Below are 18,869 nucleotides of genomic sequence, written 5' to 3' on the forward strand. Positions count from 1 at the left end.
ACTGTCATTTAGACCTAACATTCAATAAACAATAGCGTAAAATTGAAAGCAGAATTTATTTTAATTCAGCTAAGTGCCTGGCAGTAGTGGTTGATTTAAAATGAAGTTTGTAAAGTTTTCCAGTTTTCAAAAGTTTCATAAATCGTTACAAGTGTGATAATATTTACAAAGAAAGTTTCGAATACAAGATGAAATTTCAAGGTTTCAGACTTTTGTCACTTCTTTCTGCTGCCAACCTATTGAACATGGAATTGTATGAAATATTTCCATAACAGTATGTGTCCTTTTTCTACAATAATAGTAATCTATGATAGTATAAACTGTCTGTATTCATTGAGTTAATTTAACTTTCAGCCCCTACTTTAATGTTTCATGAAATGTTTTTACTTTTAGACCTGTGATAAATCTACTTACATAGATAACCTTAATTTTAAACAAAAAAACTACCAAGTTTTACTAACCTCTTTACTTGATCTTTCCTTTTTTCCATCTCCAACAGATTCCTGACATAAAATAAGGTTATGCTTATTTAAAAAATCGTTGTCTCAATAATTACCCTTTTTATTTTGGAGCTTTCATGTTTTCGGACTTTTTCTTTTTCCTTGCTTCTCCTGTCCACTAAAAATGTAAGGTGTTTTAAGTTTGAGTAAGTATGGGTTTTAAGAATGCAAACATGCATGTCATAACACAATAAGTGATTCATCACCAAAAATAGAAATATGCCCATTGACAGTGGGCATGTGGAATTTGAGTGCAACACTGCAACAGCCACGCTTTTGCTTTTTAACTGACACTTTCCCACACTTTTTACTCGTGTTTTAACGACTGTTGTTTTGCTGTTGATTCTCGTTTCTTCGTTCTTTAAATAACGTGATCTTCTCTTTTAAAGAGATAAACAAACAAATATGTTTTGTGATAAAAAATGAACTTACCACTTTCAGTTTTATGTCTTTTAACGTGATCTCCAGCTGAAGGACTCGTCACTAGCTCCCGCTTCCGATCTTTGCTCTTTCGGGATCTTTTCGGCTCCGGATCATCATTGACACCATTCACCTCACCTTCCTCTCTCTCCACTGTTTTCGCCTGAAAAAAATAATTTAAAAAAATAAAGTTATATATGTTTCATTACCAGCTAAATAGAAGGCTGCAGATCATTTATTTATAAAAAGGACTCAAAAAAATAAGCACCCACAAAGTTGCATGTGGTAACAAGGTGTATAAAACAACACTATTGAACCTACTGCATTTTTTCCCGTAGGATATCATGAAAAAAAGGTAATTTATTCCTATATACATCTACACATTTACTTTTTAAATACAAAATAAAAATTTAGGAAGACAAAAATACTTTCCAAGTGGTACAGTTAACAACAACATATATCGCAGCACAGTAACACAGTCATGGTTACCAGTTACACACCTTGTCAGATTTTTCTTTGCTTTCAATCCTTTGCTCCTGTGCGGATGGATAGAAGATGTAAGTGAATAAAAGGAAAAGATTAATATCATATAAAGCCACTGTGTCTGCACTTCCACACTTGAGAAAGTTTCATTTAACTCATATTCCTGAAGATCTTGGTGATCAAAAAGAATAAATGGTAAATTTGATTGAAGTGATGTTACATATTACAAAATAAAAATCTTTGTTTCTTCCCAGGTAAAACAGCGTTTTCCAACCAGAATGCAGGGATAAATGTACGACAAGCATTATTTTTTTTGGTTTTTATCAATTTTCAATTGTAATGTCATTTTTTTCAATTGTTTCTTCTGTTACAATTGTTCACCGCTTAAAAGGTTTTTGAAGAGTCCAGTTTCAACGTTCGCTTTCTTCCATTTTTAAATTAAACATAGTTAGTGTACGGTACCCCAGCAGAACAAAAGTGAATAAAATCCCTAAGTATATTTCAGGTAACATAGCAGAAATTGTTGAGGTAACTATATGTTATACATGCAATATATTAAATATGATTTCTTACAAACCATTGTTTGATTGAATTACTATTGTGCCTTTCTGCAATAGAATTCTACTTTCATTTTACATAGCAAAAAAAGGTTGAGAAAATAAAAAAATAAAGGACATAAATACAGCTGTTATTTTGTAAATCTTATTATAATAACAATGCAATCATTATAATTTACCAAAAAACATAAAAAAATAAAAATCTTTATTTCATGGTTTCTCTCGTGGCAGTGTTGCACAATTCATTTCACTTTCATTGTTTAGATACAAATCCAATACATATCTCTCAGCATAAGGAAACACCGCAGCTTGCATCTCAAGACAGCACTTTCCAAGTTTGGCAACATTGACTTTTTTACTTTTTTTTGAACTTGATATTTATATTTTCTTCAAATACCGAAACAAAGCAACTAACATGATTCCCACAGAGGCAAGAAGAAGCAGGATATGTAACCTTCTTAAGCTCTAGCAGCCGATATTTCAATTTTGTTGTTTTTACTAACCTTTGCATGGTTGGCGTCCAGTTTCCTACGTTTTGTATCTAAAAGATCGAAAGATGGTTACTTGGATATTTGTTAGTGGAAACTATACTTGAAACTGTATAAATAGGAATGTCTATGTCTGCAGATAAGTTCTCTAGTGACACATGTGTTTGTTCTAGCAGGAAAATTTCGAATGTCAACAGGTATAGAATGTATGAATATGCCATGCAACTAATATGCATATTTAACACATAAATTTGAATATTTGACAAAGCTTCCTGTTTTTCAACAAGCATGAATAATCACCTCGTTCAGGAACAGACTTGGGGGTAGAACTGCTGCGTTTTTCGTTCGATTTCGTGAGACTTTGATGTCGTGATGATGAATCCAGGGAATTCCTCTCTTTTGAACTACCACGTGATTTTGATTCACCTTCAAATAACATGTCATTTTGTCAATATAATTGAACTTGTTATAGATATTTCTAAATACAAATGGAAATATATCCGGCATCATGGAAAAGTGGTGACAACAGTGGTTTCTAGACCAGAGGATACAGGTTTGAGGCTTGATGCCGCCACTATTGTGGCTTGTGGGCATATGAGTCCCCGGCAACACAATTGTCAGCAATTGCTCCAACCCAGTGGTCACTAATGGGCGGTCTAAATTGTTAAACATACAGAACAAGACAAAGTTTGTGCACTATTTTGCATCCCTGTAATGTTTAAAGTCAATTGAATTAAAAGACACCATTTATAAAACTTTAACTAAACACAGCAGAGTATTAGCATATGCTCACCTGCTGCTATAACCTTATCTTTGCTCTTGCCTCTGTTTGAATCACTTTTTGCCTCTGCCATTTTTTCCTTCCTAAAACCAGAATTGTTTTTGTAACCTTTGATTAGGAAGTGTGCTAATAATTTGATAATTAGAGATAGGTAAAATTTTTCCTACTTTTCCTCTGTTTTCCTTTTAGAGGGCTTCTCTTTGCTCTTCCCTCTCTCTTTGCTTTTATCTGTAAATTTATATATTTTAAATGAAATTTTTTATACATATTTTATTTTTTTTAAGTTAAATTAAATAAAATGTTTTATATGAATTTTTTTATGTTTGGAAGAATTGCTGAAACAAGAGTAAGTGATAAAATACTAAAAAAGAAAAATATTTAAACTATTCTCTATAAAACTATAATGCATGCATTTCTTAATGTTTTTCAAGCAATTCTTAAGAATATAAAAATATACCTTTACACTAACTAACAGTTTACAGTAACTAACAGTAACACTAGAGATAGTTACTGTAAGCAATATTCAAAAGTGATCACTTTTACATACCTGTTGTCTTGCTAGCAACAGGTTGAGGTTTCTTATGGAATTGGTGTTCAGGAATTAATGAAGGTTTTCTCATCTTTAACATGCCAGAGTAACTGTGGATATAAATGACATAAAATAACATTGTAGGATTCAATATAGAATGAAATGAATGTAACTTGCCTTATCCTGGCGTGGCCGGAATACGACAGTTGTTATAACACTGGTGTTTTGTTTCATACACCTAGTGCCAGCTTCGAGTTACCACATATGTAACTTTAATGTGTATTTTTTATATAGGGTCTTGCCCAAAGACACATAAGCCCACAATGGTAGCAGTGACAAGCTTTGAACTCATTACCTCCAGGTTAGAGGCAGGCGTGCTAACCATTGTGCTACAACCTCGGATAAAACTATCCCATTAGCCTTATGTAACTTCATGATATCATATATAATAAGGTTGGGGAGATGTGACACTTTTTCATTTTATACCCCTGTCCCATTTGGTAATTAAAAAACCTTATTCCCACGACTCCCATAGACCGTTATTTGTTTAAAACATGATCAGGGTTCTTGGATATTATGTGCTAAAGGTGTCCTGTCTTCCGCCACCACCACCCTACTATATTATAAAGCAAGTAAATAATATACACCCACCCCATAGCAAGAGCAAATAAGTCCGGTCGTTTTTCTTTTTCTTCCGTTCTTATTTTATCTATCCGTTTCTCCAATGCCCCAGCTAAGCTGTTAACTGCTGGGAAATGGGGAAGAATCTGGTGGAAACAAAACTTACTTAGTCAATTTAGAAACAATGTAATCATGGAACCGCCCAGGGTTTTTTTTGGGGGGGTGGAGGCCCCCTTTCTTTTGTAAAAAAAAAACAATCAAAAAAATACATATTTTTGTTTTTATTTATTTTTCTATTTTTTTTAAATTAAAATTTATTATATCCAGTTTTTTGTTTTTGTAGAGTTATTTCTCATTACACTAAGCTACAGAATACAAGGTGTAAGTCGGGAGGTTTTACCTTGGTAAGAATAATAAGTGCGTTACGGATCTGTGTATATTCCTTTGACTCCAAGCATACCTGTAAACATAATGTTAATTGTAAAAACATTTTACTTTAAATTACACAAAATTAGAAAGAATGTGTTTCTAATGCAAGTTTTTTTTTTATTTATGAATGATAAACTGCAAAAATTCTTAATGTAATAGAATACATTAAAGAATGTCCAAAAGATTCAAATTTATTATCAAAAAATAATAAACAAACAAAAGTAATTTTTTTTTATTATATTGTTCTCTTACTACAAGTGCTTTTGTTAGTTTGTACTGCCACTTGTGGCAAACATGGCGAAAGTTTTCATAATCGAGTTGGTTTGCTTTGCTTGTTCCTTCAGCTGCTGTGGCTCGTAATACGGTAACGAAACCGGGAAAATCCCCACATTCCTAAAACGGAAATGGTGACTGTAAAACCAGACTACAATGACATATAAAATACATAGCATTTTGTTTTAAATATAAAGTATAAATTATGGATTAAATAAATATGTATGTCTGACCCATGGCAAGTAGTTAGTGCGCTTATAACCTAGAGGTTACGGGTTCAAGGCTCGTCGCTGCTACCATTGTGGGTGTATGAGTTCTCGAGCAAAACATGTAATGGCAATTGCTCCAACCCAGTGGTAACTAGCGGGTTGTTTAAATTGTTAGCAATATAGAGGAAACACACCCACAAAGCAGCATACATGGTAACTCATAAACTGGCATAAGGTGTATGAAACAAAAAGAAAAGCAAAATATTGCAACATTTAGCAAACTGTGTATATACTACATGTATTGGTAGAATTACCTTTTCATAATTTCCTTTACTTGCATGCCATTTTTTCACAATACCGAGCATTGTGCATAGGAACCTTCCATATCTGGATGCTTCATTCTCTGTGAGGCTTGCAACAGTGTATGAGATGTCAGAGAATACCTGGAGAAAATACAAGGTATATTTTAAAAAACATTGAGTAAAGATATTACTTAAATTGTAGCATTGTTTTAGAGAGGAAAAAAATAAAATTGAGAAAAAAAATTGAGGGACAAAATGTTAGGAAAAGTATTAAATATTACAAAAACAACACAAAAATATTTGCTAAATTATCATATTAAGTTGTTTAAGCTAATATTTCAAAACAGAATCAAAGCAGTGAGGGAGGATCTTCCATTCATTACTATTAAAGCCCTTGTCGCCTACCTTCGGGGAAGCGACAGGCTTCAACATCTGGTGAGGTTCATATGGTAGCACCCTGGTTGTTGTTGGGGTAATGAGCCAACTTTGGCTTAAATCTCAGGTCCTAAAGGGTGCTCACTCACATAGAATAGTAAGTTTTGTAGCACCCTGGGTTTGGGGGTAATAGGCCAATTTTGGCCTAAATCTCAGGTCCCATGGCATGCTGTAGGACCTCACCCATACAGAATAGAAACTTAACATCTATAGTCTACACTAACCCGGTCAAAGCATAGTAAGGTAGAGAAGTTGGGCGTCTTATGTTCATGCAGCATATGCACAAACTTTGCGCAGTACACAGCATCCAGAGGGGAAAAGATACTTCTTGGGAAGATGCAGAGTTGGAGGAATTTAGTGATCGTATCATTCTTTGTGGTTTCTTGGGAAAAAAAGGGTTGTTAAGGCAGTGATGCCAGATGTTTTTACTTTTTAGATAAAAATAAATTCAGCAACACTGCGAGAAATTTAAATATATCTTGGTTTGTTTTAACGATTTTTTATTTGTAAAGAATGATACAAAAATTGTTAAGTAATGTTACAAATCATATGAATTAATGATACAAAATCAATGAAATATATTACAATATCATATGAATTAATGGTACAAAATCAATGAAATATATTACAATATCATATGAATTAATGATATAATATTATATGAATTAGGGATACAAAATCATATGAATTTATTGAATTATGATACAAAATCATGTGAAAGATGATTTAAATGATTGTAAAACTCACTTGCAAGAAACCATTGTTCCTTCTCGCATCTGAACCTTTCCCTGACTCTTCCATGATGATCTTCCTGCTTCTTCTGCTCCTCTTTAAGCTTCGAGATTAGATTCTCGCATCTTTCTTTCTCTCGCCTCTTTCTAGAGTCGCTCGACTAAAAAATATTAAAAAAATTAAAATATTTAAAAAATTGAAATATTTTAAAAACAAAAACATACTACAGTTCTTTTTTTGTTATAAAAAATGGAACAAAAAATGTGCTTTTTTAAAAACAGAATCTGCTGTAAATTTTATAAACTGTTAATCCAAGAATATGCATCTAAAACAGTTTTGAAAAGCTGTTTTAGAATAAAACAAAACTAGGCAAATGAAAAATACATTATAACAACTAGGCAAAATTATTTTTCCAATTTTTTTTGTAATTTTTTACAATCCAAATTACAAATTTTTTTACAACACATAATTTTATTTTCTAATTCCAAATTTTGTTTATAATTTTTGCAACTCACCCCTTCTTGTTCAATGCCTTGTATCGTTTGCTTTAGTTTCATAATCTCTCGGTCGTATGCTGATGATGGGACCTCTATATCATATAATGTTAACGACCAGAACGTTGTGTAGAATCGTGGAGATATATCAAGCCATATCTGCATGGGGAAGTTTGAGCTATTTAGTAGATTGCAATGTTTACACAGCTAAAATTGTTAACTTTATTTTTTAAAGAGAAGTTATAAACAATTTAAATATTTTGGAAAAAAAAGTTCTAATTTTTCTTAATTTTTTGAAAAAAAAACTTTGCGTTCCAGTTTATGCTAAAATTTTTGGAATGAAAACGTCAAAAATAAATAAGAACCGGACAGGTAACATTCTTTAATTATTATGTAAAACTTCAGTGATAAAGTGCAAAAACGAATATTACTTTATCTGAGTGCATCGAATGTACAAGTGATGAGATGGGCGTTACAACAGCATTGGATGCAGATATATAACGCTGGGCTTTGTCAGAAACTCCTTTCTGCTTGGATTTCTCTTGCTTGCGTAACTCATCATATTTGGTCTAAGTAATAACAATGTGTTGGGAACTTATATGATTCTGAGTTTAATTGTTGTGTTTGAAGTCGTTATAGTCTTTTTTGACAGGTATATAATATAACACTGTGGGGGGAGATGGGACACCTTTAGCACATAATGTTCAAATATCCTAATCGTGTTTTAAACAATTAACAACGGTCTATGGAAGTCGTGAGGATACGGTTTTATATTTCTTGAATGTTCTTTGTTTACTACCAAATGGGACAAGAAAACAGAATAAAAAGGTTCCCCCACCATGTATATGTGTATAACAAAAGACAGCTATTACTTGGCAAAGAACATATGCTACATAAATACAGGTTGTACAATAGCTCTTAACCATTCACGGAAATACACACATATATAATAACACTTACATTAATCTGGTGATAATACATTGGCCTTGAAAGGAAAAAAGCTACATCAGCGGGGGTGTGGAAATGAGAAGACAAAACATCAATCGCAGGAAATCTTTTCAAATATTCTTCTGAACCAAGTTGAATAGAAAGAAAGTTTCCAAACTGGACCAAAGTGTCATGGCACTACAAATTGAAATAAGAATAAATAGTTTAAACAAACACTAACTTTTATATAACAGTTAATTTGTTTAAGTTTTTGTAAACTTGTTGGAGTTCAATGAAAGAATGTTTAACTTGTTCACATGAAGCTTCATTTGTGTTTTTAGTTATTTTTATTTAAAAATGCAACTTGTTTATTCTCTCGTGATTGAGTAACAACAGTCGTTAAAACACGAGTGTTCTGTTCTATACACCCCATACCCACTTACGAGTTACAATGTATGTAACTTCGTGGGTGATCATTTTTTCAAGAATTCTTTTTATTTTTGTGTGATATACAGCAAAAAATTTAGACAACTCATAAAAAAACACTAGGTTGAAGCAATTCTGACCTGGTCTGTTAATTTTCCTACAAGTTTAAGATGAATGTCCTCTCCTTCATGGAAAACAATCCCTTGCCTCTGTTGAGCCATCAGAAGACACAGAGGAAGAGCAAGGTTTTGCTCCAGAAGAGCTTCTTTCAATCTGTTGGAAGATTTTTTCGTGTTCCGGATTTGCCCGAAGTAACCGCCCTGATTGGTGGAAATTTTTAATTAAAAATAACCTCAAAGCAGCAGTTATTTTGTGTCCAATACAAATTTGCTGTCTTATTTTAAAATATTTTAAAGTTTTCCAAAAACATAAATGATTCACACTCTTTCAGGTACAAAGCTACTAGAAAAATATATCATTCCAGTCTAGTTAGAATTTAAAAAACTTTAATAAAAACTGATCAAAATATCAAACAAGGCTAATGAGTAAACTCTGGCCTAAAACTCAAGTCACATTCCAAGTTTCAGCATAGGACCTAACCCAGTAGCGCGGCCAGGGGGTTTTGTGGTCGCAACTCTACCCCCTCTGTTTAAAAAAAAACGCAGTAAACTTCTTCTTTTTTAATTTTTTTAACCATATTATTTTTTTCCGGTTGTTGCACTAACACAGAACAACCACAAAACCAACCTCAGCTTTGAGTATTTCTCCACCAGCCAATGCCTCTAATTGGTCTGTGGTTATTTCCTCAGATATTTCAATACCAGACATCTTCTGAACAACTTCTTTCATAATAAGAAGATCAAGGCTGAAAAAATGATATATAAGTTAACAGTGCCATCAGAAATAGTCTTAAAATTGTTTTTTTTTGCGTAAATTTAGGGGTATCTGAGGTGACCTGTCACCCAATTTTTAAAACATAGTGTGACATCATGTTTTAGCATCCTAGTTTTAAACCTAAATCAGATTTTGTTTTGCTGTTAGGTGTCTATACAGAGTATATTGCACTCATCACATTAACCAATGAGGTTTCCAGTATTTTACAACTATGAGTGTAACTGTATTCTAACAAAGTTTTGCCGTACAATGTGTTATGTTTTAATAAATTGCTACGTGTTATCTTTTGTCATATAACATGTTTTTGTAAGATGACAGCATATAAACAATACACCCAACGTTTTCCGACCTTTTCCCTGCTTTGAGTTGGTTAGCCACATATTGCAGAAGTCCAGAAAGTTCGATTGTATATTTCTTAAAGATGGCTCCACAGAATGAAGCAAGACCTATGTGGAAAAATACAAGTATAATTACAGAAACAGGACCCCAGCATAATTTTACATATTTGTTTACAGCAAGTAAACCGTTTAAACATTTTAACTTATGGAAGCCTGCCACTCAAAAAGAGTGTTGTTAATTGTTCGAAACCTGGTCAGAAAAGTTGGAATTTAAGTGCTAACGGTATCCCATCTTATCCCACAGTACTATATATGATTTGTCTTGTCACATGTAGATGTGTGGCACCATTTTTTAGACCAGTGGCTAACAAGATACAAGTATATTAATAATGACGTGACTTACTTTGAAGCCAGTTTGATATATTAGTATCATCGTGCTTCATTCTCTCTTTCTGTGGGTTGGCCAGCGCTTCAATAATGCAGACTATAAATATAAAGTATATATATGTCAACTGTATGAAATATAAATTGTTGGTAATTTTACGACAAACATTAGAGAGCAAATATCTGGGGAAATAAAACACTAGTAATTTTCTATTCTAAATGGGTGAGGTCCTGCTGGCATGCGTTGGGTTTTAGGATTTAGGCCAGAATTGGCTCATTACCCCGACACTCATGGTGCTACTACATGGACCTCACCAGATTTTGAAGTCTGCCAGTTTCCCAAAGGTAGGTGACTTAGGTAAAAAAAGGTAGGTGACTCAAAGGTAGGTGACTCCCAAAGGTAGGTGACTTGTAATTTAACTTACATGCTAATACATCATATGTGAGATTGGTCAGGTATTTAAGTGCATCGACTACAGGCATGATAAGATTGTCGTAGCGCTGAATCTGGGACAGAATCTGAAAAATAACAATAAATTTAATACTTCATATATAACTAATAAATACAACTTAAAATATTGTTTAGAAAATGGAATATTTTTAATCATTTGTATTTAATGAGATATCTTAGTGATTTTTAATTGGTAAAATTATAAAAAAACGGTAAAAATTTACAAGCTACAAAAATTAAATTTTCTATATGGGCCCAGAAATACTTAATACTAACATACAATGTTCTCACCAAATTTACATACACATAAACACTGGTATATACTTACACAGTCAAACAGAATGGTTGGGCTACTGTGACTTAATTTTCCCATTTGTCGGCCTGTCTGTTTTACATTCTCTTTCGTTAAGCGTCTAAAATCAAAGATTTTAACATTATTCTTCTAAAGATATTGATACTTATAAAAAAAGGTGTATGTGTCCTTGGGAAAGACACTTAATGGACAATGTTACACCCAGTGCTCACTAAAGAATTGTAGCACACTGGGTGTTGGGGTAATGTGCCAACTCTGGCCTAAATCTTTGGCCCAATGGCATGTCTCACTGTAGGACCTCACCCATATAGAATAGAATGTGCATGTATAATGCTGGGGTAATGGTCCAACTCTGGACTAAATCTCAAGCCCCATATTATACCATGCTGTAGGACCTCACCCATATGGAAGAGAACAAAAATTTAGAAAAAAAACAATATAAAATGATCACCTCATAATATATTTTGTTTTGTCGATAATTTGAGCTTTGGCGAGCAAAAGTTCAGGGTGTTTTTCATAAGCTTCATTTTTCCATTCACCATATAACCTGTACCTGTATATATGTAACAATTATAATAGTCATACGTTTGTTGAAATTTTGAAATAAAATTCATTTTTTGTTAAAAACTTACATATCGATTTTAAATAATAAATCTTACTCAACTTTTTTTCCAAATTTTTTATTTTATTTATTTTTATTTTTTGATGCAAGTTACCTAGTTTGATAAGGAAGAAGTTTAATCATCATCCAAATCTCTTCAGATGCTGCGGAGTTGCTGAGGAGGAGAGATAGAGATGGAAGAAGGACATTGCTGATCAATCCAAGAAACCCTCCATATATTGTGGTCTGTATGAAGATCATCATTTATTTATCCTTGTGTGGTGGACGAGGGTTATACAACATCAGGATACAAATTATAAGGAAAAAAGACGATTGAATAAAATTCCGCACTGCTTTGCGAGAATTAGTGACATAAATCCTACTGACAACTCAAATTTACGCGATTATAACATAAATGTAACTTCGAAATTAACAATCTTTAGCGTTTGTAGGGGTAAGTTGTGCAAATTCACAAATATTTGGGATTAACATTGATAATTTGCGCCATACTACAAAATAATTAACATTTGGATTGTTTACTTTGGTCTAAATCCAGGATTGACCACACACTAGATTTCGGAGTGCTACACTGTAGAACCTAACCCACATAAAATAAAGGTAAATTGCCCTAATGTTTACTAAATGTTTTGTAGCACCCCGGGGGTTAGACTAATGGGCCAATTCTGGCCTAAACCTCAAGTCCTATGGCATTCTTCGCTATAGGACTTCACCTAAATGGAATATATAACACCACAACTGATTTAACAGGAGCATAATATCATGTTAAAAATGTCTTGTTACCCATAGTATTATTTCATGCAATAAATTAAACACATGATAACTTACAGCTTTGTGTTGGTCTGTTGGATTCGCTGCATAGTACTAAAAATAAGAAAATAATTAATTTTGAATTGATGGTTTATACAATCTGTTTTTTCTTACTGCAATGGTATTACATGCGATATTTGTTATTTTTAATAAAACAAATTTTTTATAAGCGAAAAATGCAATTTTTTTAGATAAAGTGAAAAATTAAAACGGGCGAAAAAATATATTTTTAGAAAAAGTGAATAATAAAAAAACGGGAAAAATTAATTTTTTGAAATAAGTGGAAAATTACCTGAGTAAAGAATGCTTTGCCAATTCTTGCCAGCTTGACTAGTAAGATGGGGTCTGTAGCAGCTTTGGGGCCAAGACGATACAGAAGAGAAAACACCCCATGGGTTAGGTGGGTGAAGTCAGATACTGGGGAGGGGGGTGAATGGTGGGGTTCAAAGGAGGTCGGGGTACATTTGTTACCCTTTATCTCGGCAACACTGAAAAAAGCGAAATACAGTGTTACCACTAAAATTTAAAATTTGTTCAAAATTTGCTAAATTTTTAAATATTCATTCAAATTTGGCAATTTTTTTTTAGTATTTTAAAATATACCAATGACTTTAAGTTAACAAATGTTCAAAATTTTAAAATATTTTTTTTAAATTCTAGTCATTATTTTTAATCCTGAAAAACATTCCACTCACTTAATATACAAAGGGTCTATTATATAAGAAGCAAGATGACATAGAGCTTTTGCAATAGGTGGTTGAGCCACCATCTGTACATGATCAAATCGATCCATTAGTTCTTCAGCATGGCTCCAGTCACCAATCTTTAATAAAGCTTCACACAAGCCAAATTTCTGGTTGTTTTGTTTCTGTTTAAAAAAAGAGAATGAGAAATTGTGAGCAGTTTGGTTGGATTTTCATCATGATTCATGGGCACTGAAGAATCATGGGCAAAATATATGAGTTACTAATTTTCAAAATGTAGGGCATCTCATAAAGTAGAAAACAGATTCAAATACAAAATAGAAAACACTCACAAAATTTTTCACAAAACACTTTTAAAAAAATAACAATCACAAAATTATCATTATAAATCATATCACTCATAAATATTTGCAGAAAAAATAACAACCAGAACCTTTTTTACTATTCTCACAAAAAAAAAATACTTAAACACTTAGGAAAAACTCTTAAAATTTTAAAAAGTACTGAGGAAAAAAAACTATTGGAAAACACTGAGGAAAAACTGACCACTTTTTTATGCTTTGTATCTTTTTCATCTGGTTTCTCAGCAGGATTAAGGAGCATCACAGTTGTCCTCCTCGCTTCTTCAGTTGATGTTTCAACGTACTTCGTCCATTCTTCTGTGATCATTGCATCACTTGGGAGCAACTGGTAAAAAATTGTTGGTTTATAAAAAAAAAGTCTGTTATTAAAAAAAAAACAATTTTCAGAAGAATACCAATATGTGATCATTGCATCACTTGGGAGCAACTGGTAAAACATTTTTGGTTTATAAAAAAAAACTTGAAATTAAATTTTAAAAAATCTGTTATTAAAAAAAAATAATTTTTAGGACAATACTAAAACCGCAAAGGGTATTAGAGAAAATGTATATAATATGGGTTTGTGGTAGTATAGGGTAAGTCTTGACAGTTTTATATATAAATTGCTTACATGAGGTAGCAGATCATCAAGACACACAAGATTATGTTGTATTAGAAGAGCTGCAACGTTGTATAAAGACTCAGGTGTCTGGCTACCACTTGTCTGTAAATTAAAATAATATTTTGCAATTTTGTATATCAGCATAATGAACTAAAGGACAGGCAGCCATGTTAAATAGTTTGAAAAAGGAAAATTTGGCAAAAAAATATAATTTGAATAAAAAAAAGTAGATAATTTGATTAAAAAAAAAAAATTATTTTTTTCAAAACTGATTTCACTTCTGTTTAAAAAGTTACTTACACGGTAAACACCTATATATGTATATAATTTGATTTTTATTACAAATCTATACAAACCTGATAGTGAGCAAATTTGAAGCCAAGTAAATGACATAGAGTTGAGTTTTCACACAGTATGAGATAATTATTTACAAGTGGAATAAACATCTGACGTGCAAACTCAGGGTAACATTCAAACGACTCAAGTATTAGGTCAAGAACACGGTTAGGGTCAATATTGAAGCAACCTGAAAAAAAAATTTATAAGAAAAAGAGACTGATTTGATTTAGTCAATTTAGGCAAAATATATTTATATATATATATCTTTTATAGAATACAATTTGGGTTTTGATTTAGCCAATTTATAGGAAATATATATATATATTACAGAATACAATCTGTAGACTTTTTTCGGGTATTGGAATATGTATTCCATAGACAAGGAAAATAAGGAAATTAGCAGCGAAAAGGACATTAAAACACGCTTGCAGTATTAACTACTTTACTAAAATTGCTAAATGAAAGTGGCTGCCAAATTCAACACTTAACATTATATTCTATATGGGTGAGGTCCTTGGAATTTAAGCAAAAATTGGCTCTTTACCCCATACATATAATGTATTATTATTATGTATATAGTTAAATTACCAATAAGACTTTTGATGTTTTGCAGCAAGTCAGCCGGAGAAACACGTTGTCCACTCAAATCTCCGAGTTCGACAGATAATTTGGAATATCCTTCCATTTCCTCTCGCAGAAGATTAAACTTTTGTTGTTTATAGCTGAATGTGAATTGTAACAAGATTTATTGTTTTCATTAGAAGTTTAACTTTCACTTTAAGTTTTTTTAATCTTCGCTATCGTAATCGTATAGACAAATAAAGTTATTATTGATATATCCCACTGGTCACATGAACGATGTACCTAATTGCTCTAGATGTTGGGGTAATGAGCGAAATCTGGACTAAATCTCAGGTCCTCGACAAGGAACTTTTTTAGAATAGAAAAGATTTATATAAAGGTGGTTTGTAATAAATTTTCGATTTTATTATCAGTCTTGGGTGTCATGGTAGAATTTTCAGCACTGAATTTATCATTAAACAATGGGACCAATTTTTTTATAGAAAAACCCAATTTTTTTATAGAAAAAAAATTAACACTGAAAAATATTGTGTATCATACATAGGTGCCAAACTTTCAAAAATGCAGGGGAGGCAGGATAGGTAAACACATTTCTACGAAACTCAAGAGTAGGCCTGCCCTCTGGCTACTTTTGTGAGAAGTCCTACTTTAAGACAATGGAAAGATTAAGAATGTTACTTACAATAAACGCGTTTTTGTTTTGATATATTTTTGTTGGAATAGCTTGGTACTGTTGATCAGCTTGAGTGACTCCAAAGTTTCCACATCTAATCTTTCTTTTAGTAAAGCAATACCAACTTCGTCCTATAAACAACAAGACAACAACAGTTAACAGCTAGCTTAATGGCAGACTAGCATATGTAACACTCTTTAAAGAGTGGGGTTTCAAGGTATTTAACATAAAATTTTCTTTTTAAACGAAAACCACTTTTGCTGACTATTCTATTTTATATGGATGAGGTCCTTATTAAGAAACTAGATTTGCACCTTTACCCCAAGTCCCAACTGCTTGCATACTTCTAAATAGAAATACTCCCCATGCAACTAGCGTGTCCGAATTTTGCTGAATAATCGAATTTTTAGACTTTTATGCCATGTTTTTATGGCAAAATTGACAATAGCTCACCTTTAAAGTAGCAACAAGCAAAAGAAATTTTTCCCTGAGCTTTTTCTCGTCAAGCGCCACAAGTTCAATGTCAATCATCGAAAGGACGTCAACTACGGTTGAACAGATTGCATTGTGGGTAGGCTGTAACATAGAAATGTAAAATATATTACGACATTATGTTTTAAATTTTTATTAAATTTTTTTTGTTTTTTTTTATTAAATTTTGTTATGGCATTTAGCTCAGAATAAAAGAGTACAAGCTAAACAAATTCTGTTACATTAATAAAACGCAGAATTATAATGTATTGGGATTACAGTTTTTGTAATATATATATACAAACCTTTAATTCCGATATCACAGAAATGAGATGATCATGTTTCAACTTCCCAGCTATAACGTGATGAACACATTCGTATAGAACTCGTCGTATATCTAAAAATAGAAACACTGTAACATAACTAGATGATGTATTTTAACTTAATGCTAACAGTATAAAGGTTTTGGAAATATTCCAAAAATACGGTTTTTAAAGACACTAATCTGAATTGATACACACTGTTTATTGAAATGGCAGATAACATGTATTGTACCATGTGTGCAACAATGGTATGTTATGTAAACATATTTAATTCTTACCTGGTATATCATTCTTCAATGTTCGTTTAGTTGGCTTGTCCATTGACCTATTGCACAAAGCAATTCTGCAAGATAGGTAAAATGAGTTGTATAAAATAAAAATTGTATTACCACATTTGTGATTGCAACAACCACGCTTTTTAACTAACTCTTTTTTTCCAAAACTATACTGTGTTTTACAACTGTCATTTTACTGCTGAATACCTTCTCTTTTTTTTTCAATCAATAAAATCTTCGCACCACGCCATTGTTTTTGAATAAATAAATAAAAATTACGTTATGAAACATTTCAATACATACACTTCATTTTTTCCTGTCTTCTCCCATGCTTTGCATATTTCTAGCTTCACAATTTGTGGGTTTCCCAAAGCCATGGTTATGATATTTAACACATAAATGTCCTATCCCTTGTGTGAAAGAAATTACAAAATTATACAAAAACTGCATAATAATTTATTACCTTTAACACTGATATTTAATGTATAGTCCTATGTTATTTAACACACATCTCAAAAAAATGCTTTTTTTTCTAAGTTATGCAACAAAAATGTACAAAACTGAATTGAATATAATATGAAGGATGTTAAACGAACAAAATATTGCACTTTCAATTTGGTGTTGAACTTTTTATGAAGCATATATAGGCTTTCAGCAAAAACACACAGATTTCTAGCAAAATGAATTTTACTGTCTTTACACTTTTTCTTGGTCAACGTAATACATAATTAAATATACATGACTAAAGTAATGCATAAATGTACATGACAAATTATCTAAAATATAAAATCAAAATAAAAGGGGCTGCTGGCTTCACCACAGCACCAATTTTACACGAAAAATTATAAAAAATAATTACCAGATAAAAACAATTTCACTACTAAAGCACCAATTTTTAATGTGTTAATTTATCCCTGCAAATAATCTTTAAACCATTGAACACTTTCCTGACTGTTAGTACTCGGTTTATACTCCAAGCCTATCCAGCCATCATAACCTAAGGTTTCCAAAAGTGAAAATAAATAAGAAAAATTAATTTCTCCAGCTGTTGATGGTTCGCCACGGCCAGGGACCTGGCTGATTTGAATGTGTCCAATTTTCGGAAATAAATCAGTGATTTTTTTCGTTAAGTTACCTTCCATGATTTGCAAATGGAAAATATCCAGTTCATACATAATATTTGGTCGGTTAACCCGTTTTAAAATGTCCAACATTTGGTCAGTTGTGTTAAGAAAGTAGTCAGGCATCTTTTGGGTGTTTATTGGCTCTATTAGACCCATAATTCCATGCTCTTGTAATTTCTCAGCAGCATATTGTAGGTTACTGACGTACGTCTCACATGCCTGGTCCCTTGTCTGTTCTTTTCCAACGTTCCCAGCAACAATGTGAATTCTCTTGCAGTTTAATGCATTAGCGTACAATATTGCCTGCTCTAACTCTTTCTTGAACCCAGCAACGTTATTTGAATTTGCGGCATTTCCTAGCGATTTGGCGCACCCTGAATTGATCAAAATTTGCTCCAAATTTGCCTGGGTCTTGGCGGCGACGACATCTTCTAGTTTATGGTCATACGGCCATGCGCATTCAACACCTTTAAAACCATCTTGTGCAGCCAATTTAAAACGTTCTAAAAACTCAGCTTCGCTATACATCCAAGATACATTGGAACAAAACTTTAATTTTCCCATTGTTCTAAATAATCCTTTTAAATTTTACCGTCTACCCACAAATACACGCCGCCGCGCTATCAAATCCTTTCGGTAAACAGTACACAAGAAGTTTTTAGTACAACTCCACGAACATACTTTTTCTCAACGTCTTTTACTATCAATTTTCTGTCCTGGCAAATGCTAAGACATTTTCTAGTCGTTTGTTACACAAAGTGCCAACTGTCAATTGAACCTCTAATATTTACATATACAATGTTACAAACTAAACACCTAGGTATATGATTCAGAGCAACAGTCTAGAACTTTTTCAAAAGTTTTTAAGATTCTTCACACAACAGATGCAGATTATTTCACACAATTATTCAAAACTAGTTCACACATACAGTTTCCCATTTTCGGGAAAACATTGTTTCGCTTTCAAATCAGTATATCTTCATTTCTTTAAATTTACTGC

General features: G+C 32.4%; 2 protein-coding genes across 2 annotated transcripts; both read right to left on the minus strand.

Moving 5' to 3' along the window:
• Nucleotides 1-37: 37 nt before the first annotated feature.
• Nucleotides 38-17,177, minus strand: LOC149725136 (THO complex subunit 2-like). Its single transcript, XM_089892182.1, has 39 exons — nucleotides 17,049-17,177; nucleotides 16,749-16,813; nucleotides 16,453-16,544; nucleotides 16,130-16,252; nucleotides 15,686-15,807; nucleotides 15,010-15,143; nucleotides 14,439-14,608; nucleotides 14,092-14,184; nucleotides 13,666-13,806; nucleotides 13,111-13,283; nucleotides 12,708-12,903; nucleotides 12,434-12,469; nucleotides 11,703-11,833; nucleotides 11,438-11,539; nucleotides 11,002-11,086; nucleotides 10,648-10,741; nucleotides 10,242-10,322; nucleotides 9,850-9,946; nucleotides 9,354-9,471; nucleotides 8,747-8,926; nucleotides 8,214-8,378; nucleotides 7,685-7,822; nucleotides 7,275-7,412; nucleotides 6,775-6,919; nucleotides 6,252-6,409; nucleotides 5,605-5,733; nucleotides 5,061-5,201; nucleotides 4,780-4,839; nucleotides 4,410-4,525; nucleotides 3,777-3,868; nucleotides 3,397-3,457; nucleotides 3,242-3,312; nucleotides 2,749-2,874; nucleotides 2,464-2,501; nucleotides 1,421-1,456; nucleotides 933-1,083; nucleotides 557-618; nucleotides 462-503; nucleotides 38-236 (listed from the first exon to the last, which is right to left on the minus strand). Exons 1-39 carry the CDS (start codon nucleotides 17,120-17,122, stop codon nucleotides 216-218), a joined length of 4,197 nt encoding a protein of 1,398 aa, XP_089748308.1. The 5' UTR covers nucleotides 17,123-17,177; the 3' UTR covers nucleotides 38-215.
• LOC149725137 (putative hydroxypyruvate isomerase) lies at nucleotides 17,156-18,558 on the minus strand. Its single transcript, XM_089892209.1, has one exon. The coding sequence runs from the start codon at nucleotides 18,431-18,433 to the stop codon at nucleotides 17,654-17,656; it is 780 nt and encodes a 259-aa protein (XP_089748335.1). The 5' UTR covers nucleotides 18,434-18,558; the 3' UTR covers nucleotides 17,156-17,653.
• Between the last annotated feature and the right edge of the window lie 311 nt (nucleotides 18,559-18,869).

Source organism: Ciona robusta, chromosome 14 (assembly GCF_009617815.1).
Source record: "Ciona robusta chromosome 14, ASM961781v2".
Lineage (NCBI taxonomy): Eukaryota > Metazoa > Chordata > Ascidiacea > Phlebobranchia > Cionidae > Ciona > Ciona robusta.

Bases quoted from the DNA above. Each gene is read 5' to 3' on its own strand.
- LOC149725137 (XM_089892209.1), bottom strand. From the start codon at position 18,433: ATGGGAAAATTAAAGTTTTGTTCCAATGTATCTTGGATGTATAGCGAA.
- LOC149725136 (XM_089892182.1), bottom strand. From the start codon at position 17,122: ATGGCTTTGGGAAACCCACAAATTGTGAAGCTAGAAATATGCAAAGCA. The intron at 16,545-16,748 runs GTAAGAATTAAA...TTCTATTTTTAG, and splicing joins ATTGAAGAATGATATACCAG to ATATACGACGAGTTCTATAC. The intron at 9,472-9,849 runs GTCGGAAAACGT...TCATTTTTTCAG, and splicing joins CAACTCAAAGCAGGGAAAAG to CCTTGATCTTCTTATTATGA.